Here is a 15,098-nt window from a genome sequence, read left to right on the forward strand (position 1 = left end):
GGGGCCAGGGGCAGATGGGCCGGGAAGGGCAGAGAACTGACCCTCTGAACTTGACCCCTCGGGATCTCCATCCCTCTTCACCACAGTGAGAAGCTTTGGCCTAGAAGGTCTCCGGGGACCTTGTGAACTCTTGGAAATTGGGCCCTTTTGAGAGGCTGAAGGCAGGAAGAGACTGGGGTGGGGAGTCAATCTTCACCTCCCCGGAGATGGGGCTGAGCCAGATGATATCATAATGGGCCGTGCCCATCGTAGAGAGGGAGTCAGGGTGGGGTAGGAGCAAGAAGGCTGTGAGGGAGGGAAGCTGAGAGACCCTCCACAGGAGGGGGTCACAGCAGCTAGGGGTATCTGCCGGGCTGTCTGGGAAAGAAGGGGTGGTCACTGATGTCTTGCAGGAGCCCTTGGTAGGTAGAACCCACCACGGCGTCCCCCAGACCCCACTATGTTCCTCTTTTCCCAAAAGACCAAGACCCCCGTCAGCACCTACAGTGACTCCTACAGGGCCCCCACCTCCATCAAGGAGGTCTACAAGGACCCACCTCTGTGGGCCTGGGAAGCCAACAAGTTTGTGACCCCGGTAAGTGGCAAGCTGGTGTGGGAGGCTTGGGGGAGTGCAGTCCAGAATGTATGGCTGTGGGTGTCTGGATGACTGATGGTGTGGCTGTCATTGTGTTTTTGTAATTATTTGTAGTTTTGTGTGTATGTGATTCATTTGCTTAGGCATAAAACTTCTAATAATATATACAAAGGAATACAAGATCCTGCCCTCACGGTACCTTGCTACTCCACCAGGATAGGGGATGGAGAGAGACAGACGATAAGAAATAAACAAGACTGTCCAAAATTCTGTAAAGGAAATAAACATGGTACTGGAAATGAACGGTAACCAGGGAGAGCTACTTATATTGAGAGTGATGGAAGAGCTTTCTCTCTTTCAAGGTGCCATTGAGTTGAGGCTGGAAAGGTGAGCGACAGCTAGCTCACCTTTGAGCTATGTGAGGAACTGAAAGAACAGGATTCCGGGCAGAGTGATCAGAAAGTGCAAAGGCCCTGAGGCTGCCTGTAGGCTGTGCCTACAAGCATGTTTTTATGCATGCATGTCACAGTCTCCTGTAGTTGAAGACAGGTGGCCAAGTGGGGGTGTGCAGCTTCACAAAATGGAGAGGAGATGTGGGAGTCTTAACTGTGACTCTGCCCAAGGAAGATTATCTATGTGTAGCATCCAACAAAACTGCTGAGTATTTACGTGTGCCAGGTACAGTACAGTTACAACCATGAAGGGCCAGGCACTGCCTCTGAGGAGCTCTCAGCAAGAAATGAACAAAGTGCCCAATGTGAAACATGCAACAGCAGAGGCTTGTGCTGGTGGAAGAATCAGAAAGAAGAGCTCACTCCCGGGACCTGAAGGGCAGGTCTACTAAGAGATCCAGGAGGGACTTCCCTGGTGGGCTAGTCATTAAGAACAAACCTGCCAATGCAGGGGACACAGGTTAAATCCCTGGTCCAGGAAGATTCCACATGCTCCGAAGAAAGTAAGCCCATGCACCTCAACTACTGAGCCTGCAGCTAGAGAAAGCTTGTGCAGAGCGACAAAGACACAGCGCGGCCAAAAAATAAATTAACTGGTTTTAAAAATGAGAGCCAGGAGGAGGATGCTTCGAGCAGAAGAGATAAAAAAGGGCAATGCCGGGTCGGGGACCCACCAGGTACTAAGAACTAGAGCAGAGAGAGAACCCAGCCCTATGGTAAGAGAGGGGCCTGCAGACCACGAAGAGCCACAGGTTGTGTTGAGAAATGTGGTCATCATGCTCCAGGTTTTTGATCCTGGGAGTGTCATGCTTGGATTGTAAGCAACTCTGGCCACAGTGGCAAGAGATCGAAGGGACTGGGACTGGGAAAGGAAGCCCCATGAGAGGGTGAAGGATAAGGGGAGAGGATGTAGGTGGGAGATAAGGAGAGTCCGTAGCAGTGAAAAGGGGAATTTGTTGAATAGGAGGACATTTTAAAAATTATTTTTGTAATTATAAAATAAATATATGCTCAGAAAATGGGGATAACTAAGAGAAGCACAAAGAAAAAGGCCTATAATTCTCACTACCCAGAATAACCACTGATAATTTATTACTCCATGCCCTTTCAGGAAGCAAAAAAAATTTATGAAGGTGGTGTCATGTTGTATACCATGTTTTGAATCTTGCTTTTTCTGCAAAACCATCTATCAAGAACATTTTCCTGTGTCGAAAATATTCAATAATGTAATTTTAATACCTGTATGGTGTTTTACTTTATGAATGTACCAAAATGTAGTTCAGGAATTTTATATTATTGGAAATTTAGATTGCTTATAAAAGTTTGCTAGTATAGTCATTCTTGTACATTCTTTGTGTAACATCAACTGTTCTCTTAGGATAAATTCATAGATATGAAACTGTTGGGAGAAAGGTCACATCCAAAAAACTTTTTGGATATAAACTTCAAATTGCTGTGATGAGGTCATAATAATCTACATGCCCACCAGCAAGATATGAAAATGCCTGCCTGCTTTTCCAAACTCAATAGGAGAAAATTTTTAGGAAGTAGATCAACACATCTTGGTCACCATCTGGATATGAAGATGAGAGAGATTAGGATGACTCCTGGGTTTAGGGCTCTGGAAAACTAGAGGAATGTTAGTGCTACCACCTGAGATTTGGAATGCACATTAGAGAGAGGTTTGGGGTTCTTCTGGGGGCAAAAATATTCAAAGACTTCCAGGTAAAGATGTCTGATGGGTAGCTGGATATACTTATCTGAAGCAAAGAAAAGAGGTCTGGGCTACAGACGTATATTTTGAAATCAACATATTGGTGGTAGCTGAAATCATAGGAGTAATTCAGATTGCCAAAAAAGAGTAAGAAAATGGCCAAGGACAGAACTTTGGAGAACATCAATATTCAAGGGGTAGGTAAAGGAAGAAGAGCCATGAAAGGAGACAGAGTGATAGGAGGAAAAATCCAAGAGAAACCAACAAAGACAATATTATTAGACAAAACTCAGTATCAAACGTTGTCGGCACAGAAAGGGATCTCTTGGCTGTAGTAACCCTTAGCCACCTGACTATACAGCTTCGTTGAGTGGAAAGGAATGAAAGTCAAATAGCAGTAGGATTAATAATGAAAGAAAAAGGCTTCTGCTTCTGACAGTAAGGTGGTCTAAAACTCTGAAGGACGCTCCTGCTTACCAAACAACTAGGTCTTGCATAAAAGTTAATTTTTATTTGGTTTTGGACTGTCAGTGGAGATGAGTGGTAAGTATACTAAGATGACAGGATTGCCCTGAGAACAAATGCAACTATCAGTACTACAAGCAGGAGTTTAAGCCTTAAACTAGCTGCAAGATGGAGCAACTAAACCTGGAATCCCCAAACTGAACCAGAAAACCTGTAATTCCCAAACTGAACCAGAAAATCCAATGATCCCTGGCTCCCTGCCCCACCCACACACACATGTATATATATTCTGTGTTGGAAAATATCTTCAATGTAGGTCTCTAGGTGCCCTTCAAAGTACAGTCATTCACATCTGAGCTCATAATAAGAGATATAAGGAAACAAACCACCATATGACAGAGGCAGTAGAAACAATAAACAACAGCCTTAAACCTCTAAGGACATAAGATATTGGAATTAACAAAGAATACAAAATAAATGGCAACCCACTCCAGTATTCTTGCCTGGAAAACCCCATGGACGGAGGAGCCTGGTAGACTACAGCCCATGGGGTCGCAAAGAGTCAGACACGACTCAGTGACTTCACCTTCACAAAATAACTATGAGTCTTTAAAAATAAAATGTGAAATCATCAAAAAGAGCAAGAAATAAGAGATCGTGTTCTTAAAAGGACAGACAAATTTTTAAATGAATAGAAATTTTAGAAATAAAATATATGTTAAAACCAAAAACTCAATGGATGGGTTAAAGAGCTAATTAGACACAGCTTAACAGTGTCAGTGAGGGTCTTCCCTGGTGGTCCAGTGGTTAAGAATCTGCCTTCCAATGCAGGGGACTCAGGTTCGATCCCTGGTCAGGGAACTAAGATCTCACATGCTAGTGGAGCAACTCAGTCCGCACACAGCAGCTGGAGAGGAGCCCAAGCGCCACAATGGTAAGTCCACACGCCACAACAGAGACCAGGCCCAGCCGAAACTTAAAAAAAGAAAAACCTGAGTGTCAGTAAAATGAAAGAATGAAATAAATTTTCCAGAATGCAGCACAGAGAGACAGAGAGAAAATATGGAAGAAACATTAAGCAACATGAAAGAAGGGGAAGATCTCACACAACCACTCAGAGTCCTAGGATGAAAGAACAGAAAGGAGAATAGGCATTATCTGAAGAGGAAAAGGCTCAGAATTTTCCACAACTAACGAGAAATGCATCCAAGGATTCTTAGGTAACTCATTCAAATCTGCACACCAGCTTAACAGATGACCTTAAAAATATGCAGAGAGAATTATTTTCAATGCATCTTCCTTTCAACACCAATAAATAAATAAGATAAAGACACTTACAGGCAAATAAAAATTAAAACATTTACTACCATAAGACCTGCTATAAAAGAATTTCTAAAGGATATACTTTGAGGAAAGGGAACTAATCACAAAAGGAAAATTTGAGATAAAGGAAGGAATGATGAGCTAAGAAACTGGTAAATGAGATAAATTTAAGCAAAATTGTCTACAGAAAATCATTATAATAATTTTAGCTTGTAAAATTTATTTTTTTAGCTTGTAAAATTTAAAGAAAGAATCAAAATATTAGAAAACAGTACCATGTAAATTATATATTGGAAAACAATATCATGTAAGATACAAGGATACGAAAGGAATTTTTATAAAAACTGTCATTATTCAATTATTCACAGATGATACAGTTGTACTATAGAATCTGAAAATTATTCAAATAAGAGAATTTAGAAAGTCAGATGAATATAAGATAAGTCAACCACATTTCTTTACATCAAAAACAAGTATTTAGGAAGCATAATCTTAAAGTATATATCATTTGAGCATCAAAGAGTAAAACTTAGTAGAACTAAATAACAGTCTATGCAAAACTATGCAAAAAACTATGCAAAAAACAGTCTATGGATAATATTATAAAATTTTGAATACTTTAAGAAGATACTTAAATGAAGAGGCATAACATGCTCTTGGAGAGGAAAAGTCACTAACATAGAGATTCAATACAATTCTGATTAAAATCTGAAAAAGATTCTTTGAAGAATTTGTCAAGCTGTTTCTAAAATTTATAGAGAAGAGCCAAGGCCCAAGACTAGCTAAAACACACCTGAAGAAAATGAGGACTTGCTCTATCAGATAATAATATTTATTACCAATCTACAGAAATTCATAAAGCATAGTATTACTGAAGGGATATACAAACTGATTAATAAAATAGACCAGAAATGGAGCCACACATAAATGGAAACAATATGCAACAGAGATGATTGAAAGTAAAGCTATAAAGATGTATCAGGGTGGGGTAGCTTTACAAATACGTGGGAGGGACTTCCCTGGTGGTCCAGTGGTTAAGAATCTACCTGCCAATGCAGGGAATTCAGGTTTGATCCCTGGTTGAGGAACTAAGATCCCACATGCTGCAGGGCAACTAAGCCTGCACACTGCAGCTACCCAGCCGGTGCCATCTGGAGCCTACATGCTGCAACTAGAGAAGCCCCCACCCCACAACAAAAGATCTCGTGAGCTGCAACTAAGGCCCAACATAGCCAAGTAGATAAATACTTTAAAAAATTTGTGGGAGAAGTTAGATTACTCAATGAGACAACTGATCACCTTGTGGATTAAAAATAAAATTGATCCCTAGTTCACCCCAAACACAAGAAGCAGTTCCTGACAAATTAAGGCTTAAATATAGCAAGTAAAACTATACAGCTTTTAGAAGAAATTATATATTATCTCCATTATTTTAGGTAATGGGTGGATTTCCTAAGTCACAAAAGCACTACCTAAGAGATTAATAAATTCAATTATATTAAAATTAAGAACTTATGTTCATCAAAAGACACCAAAAAGAAAATGAAGATATAAGCCATGAACTGAGAGATGATATTTGTAACATGTAACTGACAAAAGAATATGTAGAATGTATAAAGGATTATAATTCGCTGGGTTAAGATTGAGCACATGAAAAAAAATAAAAATAAAATAAAAATAAAAAAAATAAATATATAAAGACATAGTGGCATAATACATTATATATAATAAGATATTGTTCACCCTTAAAAATAAAGTTCTGCTATTTGCAACAACAACAAAAAAAAAAAGATTGAGCACATGTTTTAACTCCTTCCTAAAACTCCTCTAAAACTACAATAAATGGACATTTAAGACATCAGTTCACAAAAATAGTGAAAAAGTGGGACAATGACAACAAAATTTCAGAAGCTGGAAAGTGTGATAGTTAAGTAACTGACAACAGTTCTGAGAAAGCTGAATCCAAAGCTAATAGTGGGAAACACAAGGCATAATTCAATTTAAAACTGTGGAATTTTCAAAAGGTTCAGAAATTAGTAATATTAGGCTTCTCTGGAACTGAAGATGGGACAGGACCAAGGCTGAAACAATGATTTAAACGCTGTTAAAAAGCAATTAAAGGGACTCCTCTGGTGGTTAAGACTCCATGCTGCCAATGCAGAGTGTACAGGTTTGATCCCTGGCTGGGGGAATTTGGAAACTAGGATCCTGCATAATGCCTGGCTTGAACAAAATAAAAAGAAACCATTAAAACCACTAACTTCCTCCTCTAATTCATGCCATAGGGTGACTACTTGCCCATCTCTGCAAAAGTCAGAAGGCTTATTTTTCTGGCAAGGATCTCAGGACTGGGAATTCCAGGCCCAGCTAAGGTCAGGGTACCATATTGAAAACAGGTGAATCTCCATATGCTGAATGCTAAAACCCCCAGCAGCCCTATTCTCCACTAGGTTCTCAAAACACTGGCAGCCAGGTACAACTCTGAAGCCAAAGATTGAAAGAGTCTCTTCAGAGAGATCTGATCAACCCAAGAGAAAAGACTTAACAGATACTGACAGAGTTTGCAACAAAGAGTCTAGCCAGACCAGCCTACAATGATGCCCACCCACAGCTCAAAGCCTTCAGTAAGTTTTTATAGTCTGCTATTCATGAACAGACAATCAAAGATTATAAATATCTGAGGGAAGCCTCAAAGGGAAATACTGAAGATATCTGTGGGTTCTTTTAAATGACTATGTGTGTGTGTGTGTGCGCGTGTGTGCACGCACACGCGTCTGTGGGTTTGTGAGCATGTTTGAGTGTCTATGGATGTGTGAGCATGTCTGACTGTGTTTGCATAGATGTACATCTGTACGTGTGTCTATGAGTGTATCTGGGTGCACAGATCTATGTGTATGTCTGGATGGGCATGTGTTTGTGTGTGTGTAAAACTCAGGGGAGTGCTAAGTCTTGGGGCCCCTCCACCCACATGGAGTATGACCGTGCAGGATCTGCCCAAAGAACAAAACCTCGGCTAGCATGGAGGATTCAAGAAGCCCCTCAGCTGAGGGATTTTCAGGGGCCTAGGAGGGCTAGGAGCAGCAAGTTCTCACCCCTGGCCAAGAGAAACCTCTGCTTTTTAGATCACATGGGGGAAGTGTGGTAGCAACGTCAGCACCCCAGCACCTTGCTGCCCGCCATGATGAGGAAGTCCTGTCTGATATTTGACCTTGCTGGGTGTCCCACCTCTGTAACCCAGCTGCCTTTCATCCTGGATGCCTACAGAGACATGGGCCCACAACTAACCTGGCAATCTACATTTAGCTGAGGAGAAGGGAGCCCCCAAAGGGAGACCTTGATCTGAAATTTGGGGTGATAGGATAAGATGAGGTGAACCCCAAGAAGCAGAGGGACCTGAACCAAGATCAGGGGAAAAGTCAGGCTAGGATAAAGAATAGCACATCGTGAATGTCAGGGTCAAGCGTAATACTGGTGTCAAGATGAGAGCCACAGCAGAATTCAGGTCAGGCTGGAGTCAGAGAATTCGATTTTTAAAGTAGGTGCCCCTCTGTCCCCATTCTTCATCTCCTTTAGGGTGCCAGATTCTTCAAGAGCCAGCTCCCAGGGCAGCCAGCCTGTCCTGAGGCTCCAGGTTCTACCACAGGTCTATTGCTCTGTCGGGGGAGACCCAGACCCTGATCCCAGGCAGCGCACAGTCTGAAAGAAAGAAGACAAGAACACCCAGCTCTGCCCTTTGAAGTCCTAGTCAAGGAAAGGACAGAAATGAGAACATCAGGAAATCACTCTGATTGAGGGCAAATGTCAGGTTCCAAATCCTTAGATGGAAGAAAGGGTGACTCAAGCAAAGCTGGCCTGGATATCCCTCCAGCATAGGGAGAAGGGTGGAACACCCACCTGGGCTGACCTCAAGAGCTAAATCTAGGTCCAGCCGGATGCCAAGGCTGGGGTCCCCATGCACCTAGCCGTCTCTTCCCCTCTCCCCTTGCCCAGGGCCTGACTCAGACTGCACAGCGCCATGTGGATCCTGACGCCCTGCAGAAGATGCTCAAGTGTGCTGGGCAGGACTACAGCTACAGGGGCTCCATACCAAGCCACCCCTACTTCCCTGAGAAATACTGGCTCTGTCCAGAGGAAGGTAGGGCCTCACCACTCACCCATTCAGTGACCCCAGCGAAGACCCTACACCTGAACCCAACTTGAATCCTGACCTCCACCCTGGTCCTTATCCCCATCCACAACCTGGCTTTCTATTCTTATCTCCCCCATTCTAGCTTGAGTCCCAACCACCTGCCCTGACCCTGACCCTCACCCCTGACCCTGGAGGAGGAGATCCAGGCTCTACCTTTTGGGAGCTCCCAGTCTGTGCCAAAGAACTGGAAGAGGCCTTGGTCTTATCCCTAGAGTAAGGGAGGGAGCATTAACCTCCTCCAAACAAATTCCTCCATGTGTATTCTGGGTGCCATCTTCTCCCGTCTTCTTGGTGGCCCTGTTCCATCAGTTTCCCCTTCTCTCCTGCATCCCCTTGCCCCACCACACCTCTCTCCACTCAATCTGGAAGGCTTTTCTAATTTCCCTCTGCCTAAAAATTATCTCTTGCTCCTCCCCCTAACAGCGAAGATTCTTGAAAATAAGAGTTACTCCTTATGCCTTATGAGAAATCATCTTTCTCATTTGGTTAGGTGTTTATTGTTTGTCTCTCTATACATTCCAAAAGAGCAGAATGTCCTGTTTTTATTTAGAACAGGCCCCCTCCATCCAGAATAGCATCAGGCTTCCTAAGTATTTGTTGAACGAATTGATTAATGTTCAATTGAAATTGGGAATCTGCATCTCCTACACTTATATTTAATGTTATTAAAAATGATCTTGTATGGTTCCAGTTACCTCATCCATGGAACTCTTCAGTCTTTTCCTTATGAGACCTACCCTGTGCATTTCATTCTGACAACTCTCTACTTTGTGAAACGCCTTCCCTCCATCTGTGAAAGGAAGATGTGAAACCCCACGAGCTTCTCTAATGCCTCAATTTCCTCGGTCTCTTGTCTAATCATTCTGGAAACATAGGTTTTCTTGAGATGCTGATCTGAGCCCTCCTCTCTCATTTCTCTCCTGAGACCATTTAATTTAACCCACAACTTTAATTACTGACAACTCCAAGTCTTTATTTCTAGCCTTGACCTCTCACTAGAATTCCACTCTCCTTTATCTGATTATGATCAGATTTACCTAAATGGCCCCAAACACTTCAAACTCAGCATGTCCAACCCTCCAACCCGGACCCCCCAGTCCCAACACACTGCCCCACGTGTACACACACCTGCTCTTCCTCTGTGGCCCCTGGACCTGCTTTCCTCATCTCTCAGGTGTGTTCTTTCACACTGTTAGTGGGGTGGATCACAGAGGAACTTACAGGACAGACTCAGGGGACTGCGTGGGTGTAGCTTTGGAGGGTTTTTACGTGGGGATTTTCATTTATGATAAGTGCCAAAGTTTCTATGTAGAGATTGGATTGTAGGATTTCAAAATGAGGTAGGAAGATCAATAGACTAATAGCAATAATAATCACAATAATAATGATGGTGATAGTCTTCTGTGTGCCAGGCATTGTTCTCAGTGTTTTACATATAATAACTTATTTAAATCTCACAACAACCCTGTGGGGTAGATAGTATTATTAGTCCCATATTAAAAGTAAGGAAACAGAGACAAGATGAAATTAACTAGATCAAGGTCGCACGCAGTTAATATCTGGCAGAGCTGAAATTAGAACCACAGGAGTCTGTCTGCAGAGTCCATCCTATTAACCATGACATTATTGTCTCCTGGCTTAGGCACTGTGGAAATACAGGAGTAAGATCATGGGGGATTGGAGGAAGGATTTCATCAAGCGATTTTAAGGAGGCAGAATAAGCAGACTTTGAGCCTGCATGTGGAAGATGAAAGGGAAGATTTGAAAGGAGGCCCATTTCCAGGGCTTCCACGTTGGCTGATTCAGAGAGGGTGGTGTTAGGATGAAAAGTAACCAGCTCAAAGGACACAGACCTCACTCAGAAGCTTGCTTTAGGTGGGATTCAGGCTGCATCTCAGTATCTAAGACAAATGTGGGGGCCAGGATGGGCTTTTCTGGCCTAAGGGAGATTAGTGGGAGTCCAGTTTTGTGATAGGGATCAGAGGAGAGACATTTAGGGGCTCCCCAGATCCTGGGATAGAATAAGGAGTTATCCTAGGAAAAAAAAGAATAAGGAGTAATTCTGTCTTATATATCTCCACCCCTGTGATCAAGCAGACAAATGCAACCCAAACTACCTGTGTGGCAACCCAAACTACCTGTGCAGTAACCGGTATAACACATGGAGGATGGGGCCTTACAACTGCTGGAACAAATGTACCACATACCTTCCCCGACTGCCTAAGGTACCTACTGTGCCCAGCAAAGACGCCTGGGGTCTGGGATGGCACCCCCACCATCTGCCTCCCAAATCACAGGGTCTGACATCTCACCATTAGTTTCTCATCCCTTTCCCACCAAGGTTCCAAGGCCTTTTCCCACTTGTGAGACTAGGGTTTATATTTGCTAGGAAACAAGGGAGCTCGGGAGAGAAGCTGTGCTGGGCCCCTGAGTCCCAATCTCTAGGAACTGGGTCTCCAAGTCCCAAACTCGGGCTAGGCTGTGTGGAGACAGGGGCTGGTGCAAACTCCTTGATGTGCTACCTTCCTGAAGCTTGCCACCTGGCCCCTCTCTAGTGGTCTGGCCGAGGAGTCAGTGATAGGCTGAGTCTACCTGCTCCTCTCCTTTGTGATGATAACAAGGACAAAAGGAGGCAGAACAAGGCCCTCCAGAGACAGAGCAGATAGATACAGGACAGTCTTCCAAGGAGATAGGAAAGAGTCCGCACATGACCTCAGGCATCAAGAAAGAAGGAATATGAGAGGATTGCAGGCTATATTAGGGGCTCTTGGCTGTAGGTTGATGGCTGACCTCAGGTTAACTGAACCCTTCTGAATTAGAACTTCCTCAAGAATCAGAAATTTTCATAAGGTCCCCAAATGATTCTGATGGACAGGCAACAATGCAATATTTAAAAACTCCTTTTAGAGAGACACGGAGACACAGAGTCGGCTAGATAAGGAGGGGTCAAATTAAAGGCAAACGCTGAGACAGGGATGGCAGGGACCCAGGTACAGACCGGGTCCACCTACAGCTCCACTTCCCCCACCTCCATGCCCACCCCCCAGGGAGGCGGAGTAAACGGCGTTGCCCGGCGACAACCGCAAACACTCAGAGCGTTGGAGAGTAGAAGGCGCGGCCTGGGACTAGTCTGGGTGTTCTGGGAGAACCCACCAAGGGAGGAATTCTTCCGGGTCAGAACTTGAGGTAGCGTTTCTGCCACTTCCAGGAGGCCGGGATGGAGACAGTGGTTCGAGGAATGCCCTTGGTGTATCCTCCTAAGCCGGAGCGACTCAATGCCTACGGTAACAGATAGAGGGAAAGCAGAGGGAAATGGGTAGACCAGAAGGCCGGAGGGATGGAGACTCGAAATGTGGAACAAATGTTGAGGGTCATGGAGAAGTTGTAACCCTATCTCGGCTTGTGTCTCCATCTCTTCCTGTCTCTGACCTCCTCTCTGGCCGTTCCCGTGACTCTGTGTCTGGGTCTCCCGGGCTCGGGGCTCGCGGGCGCAGAGCGCGAGGTAGTGGTGAACATGCTGAACTCGCTGTCACGAAACCAGCCGCTGCCGCAGATCACGCCCCGCTGCGGGTGTGTGGACCCGCTGCCGGGCCGCCTGCCCTTTCAGGGCTATGAGAGCACTTGCTCGGGCCGCCACTATTGTCTGCGTGGGATGGACTACACCGTCTCCGGGCCACCCTGCACGGAACGCCGCCTGCGGCCTTTATGCACAGAGCTGCCTACTGTAAGGTTCGCAGGGCCGCGCGCGGTGTCGCCGGGCTCCGCCCCCAAACAAGCCCCGCCCCCAGAGCCCAGCCCTACCCCCCACCCCCTCCACCCCGCGGGTCTGCATCCCGCGCCACTTCTAGCTCTGCCCGGCCTCTGCGCCAGACCCCACTCCGCCTCCAGCCCGCGCGGTCCCCTTGCTGGGCGCCACCCTGTCCCTTCCTCGGGCCTCATGGCCTGAGCAGACTGCTGAGGGGAGAGACCTGCACAAACTGGGCTCAAGGTCCACCTGGCTCTTGTTTGTCTTCTGGAGGCTCCGCTGGAGAGCTTCTTGGAGGCACACACCCCGCGCACCGATTCCATCCCGTTCCCTCGCTCGCCGGCCCTCCCCCCTACCTGGCCACCAGGCCCTGGAGACGCAGGTTCTAGCTTGCGGAGCGCCACGTGTCCTCAGAATACTGTCCCCTATTCCTGGGCCTCGTGGTTGGTACATCGGCAGGGTTATCGTTGGGTTCTAAGAGGGCGAGGAAATGGTGACCACGTGGGTAACAGAAGGGTCCTGGCCTCCTCGGAGCCCCGCACCACCTCCGGAGATGGACAGCCTCCCGTGTTATTGTGGAGGAAACTGAGGCTCGGGCGCCCAGCAGAAGCTCAGATTGCCATCTATCTCCCTGCACCTGGTGTTAGACAAGGCGGGCTGAGCCGGGGAGAACTCCAACATCCGCGTCTGCCTAGAGAGCTGAGAAAGGGGGAGGGGGTCCTGAACCATGTCCCTAACCCTGTGGGGACACCCCGTCCCTCCCCAGGCTGAGAGAGCCTGATGTATTGAGCGAAACTGGGTCTTATCACTCAAAAGGGTGTGGAGGAGGGAGAAAGTGCCTAAGCCTCAGAAAATCGCCTCGTCGATAAGCGAGGATCCAGGGTACTCAATGACTGGACCCCTTTAACCCTCCCCGGAGTACAGCGTTCTCCGTGGTCCAGCCTGGGCGGCAGAAACCAGGCCTCGTGGGGAGAGGGACTTCCAGGTGTCTTCCTGGAGGCAATACTTCGAGGAGATCTTGAAGGGCTAGGAGGCTGGAAGGGAGGATCTCCGAGCCGTAGGACAGACACCTGAAACGCGGCTCAGGGTCCTGGTCTGGGCTGGGGTGTGGGGAGAAGTGAAAAGGTCCGACTCCTTCCTGCCCACCGTTTCTTCCTTCAGGAGTGTGTCTCCCTGCGAGCACCGACCCGGAATGCAATGTGCTGTTATAACTCCCCAGCCGTCGTACTACCCCTGTCCGAACCTTAGGTAAGTCTGGCGCGCACACATGCAAATTCGCACCCACAAAAGAAGCTGTAACCTTGAGTGGCAGGGGACCCAGGGACTAGCTGGGGTGAGAACTGTTCGCTGTAATGCACCGATTGGAAGATGCCACAAGGGGGCGCTAGTGCCATGGGGAAGTCAAACTGGCAACTAAACCAGAGCCCCAGGAGAGGGCATGGAGATTGGCATTGAAGAGTTACAAGTTGGCAGTCGGGCTTCAGGAGACGGCAATGGCAACCCACTCCAGTACTCTTGCCTGGAAAATCCCATGGACGGAGGAGCCTGGTAGGCTGCAGTCCATGGGGTCGCTAAGAGTCGGGCTCGACTGAGCGACTTCACTTTAACTTTTCACTTTCATGCATTGGAGAAGGAAACGGCAACCCACTCCAGTATTCTTGCCTAGAGAATCCCAGGGACGGAGGAGCCTGGTGGGCTGCCATCTATGGGGTCGCACAGATTCAGACACAACTGAAGCGACTTAGTAGCAGCAGCAGCAGCTGCAGCGGGGCTTCAGTGGGGCTTAGAGTCAAGAGATCAGGGTGTTAGGTTCAGGGCTTGAATTAAAGGGTTCAGTTCAGTTCAGTCGCTCAGTCATGTCCGACTCTTTGCAACCCCATGGACTGCAGCATGCCAGGCTTCCCTGTCCATCACCAACTCCCAGAGTTTGCCCAAACTCATGTCCATCAATCCAGTGATGCCAGCCAACCATCTCTTCTGTCATCCATTCTCCTGACTTCAATCTCACCCATAATCAGGGTCTTTTCCAATGAGTCAGTGCTTCCCATCAGGTTACCAAAGTATTGGAGTTTCAGCATCAGTCCTTCCAGTGAATATTCAGGACTGATTTCCTTTAGGATTGATTGTTTGATCTCCTTGCAGTCAAGGGACTCTCAAGAGTCTTCTCCAACACCACAGTTCAAAAGCATCAATTGATGCTTTTGAATTAAAAGGTAGGAAGTCAATGTTAGGGAGAGGGTATTGGGAATCAAAAATTTAACAGTAGTACCTGAGGTCAAGAGGTCAATGTTGGAGCCTAGGGTCAGTATTAGGGGCAAAATGTTGGGATAAGATTAACACTGAGAATTGGAGTCAGATGTATGAGGGTCCAAAAGGGCTGACCCATCTCTCCACACAGATGGGACACAAGTCACTTCAAGAAGACTGGTGGCTCCCAGAGAAACAACTATGTCGTCCACCCTGAGTTTGTGTCTGAGACCTATCCTGACTACCACTGCTGGTAGAAGCCCGGGCTGGCCGGGCCAAGGGGGCTGAACGATAAATAAATTCTTCATCCTAAAGGCTGCCTGCAGCATCCTCACCCAGCAGGATCTGGCATGAGGAGTCAGTCACTCAGGCCTCTGCCACGCCTCGTC

The 15,098-nt window shown here is 46.4% G+C and overlaps 1 protein-coding gene across 1 annotated transcript; it reads left to right on the forward strand.

Annotated features, from left to right (window-relative positions):
- Positions 1 to 116: 116 nt before the first annotated feature.
- Positions 117 to 15,009, forward strand: C16H9orf24 (chromosome 16 C9orf24 homolog). Its single transcript, XM_043927517.1, has 7 exons — positions 117 to 574; positions 8,519 to 8,663; positions 10,815 to 10,942; positions 11,926 to 12,001; positions 12,212 to 12,446; positions 13,624 to 13,710; positions 14,861 to 15,009. Exons 1-7 carry the CDS (start codon positions 440 to 442, stop codon positions 14,964 to 14,966), a joined length of 912 nt encoding a protein of 303 aa, XP_043783452.1. The 5' UTR covers positions 117 to 439; the 3' UTR covers positions 14,967 to 15,009.
- The last annotated feature ends 89 nt before the right edge of the window (positions 15,010 to 15,098 follow it).

This window comes from Cervus elaphus, chromosome 16 (assembly GCF_910594005.1).
Source record: "Cervus elaphus chromosome 16, mCerEla1.1, whole genome shotgun sequence".
NCBI lineage: Eukaryota > Metazoa > Chordata > Mammalia > Artiodactyla > Cervidae > Cervus > Cervus elaphus.

Bases quoted from the DNA above. Each gene is read 5' to 3' on its own strand.
- C16H9orf24 (XM_043927517.1), top strand. From the start codon at position 440: ATGTTCCTCTTTTCCCAAAAGACCAAGACCCCCGTCAGCACCTACAGT. The intron at 8,664-10,814 runs GTAGGGCCTCAC...GTGATCAAGCAG, and splicing joins CTGGCTCTGTCCAGAGGAAG to ACAAATGCAACCCAAACTAC. The intron at 12,447-13,623 runs GTTCGCAGGGCC...TTCTTCCTTCAG, and splicing joins ACAGAGCTGCCTACTGTAAG to GAGTGTGTCTCCCTGCGAGC.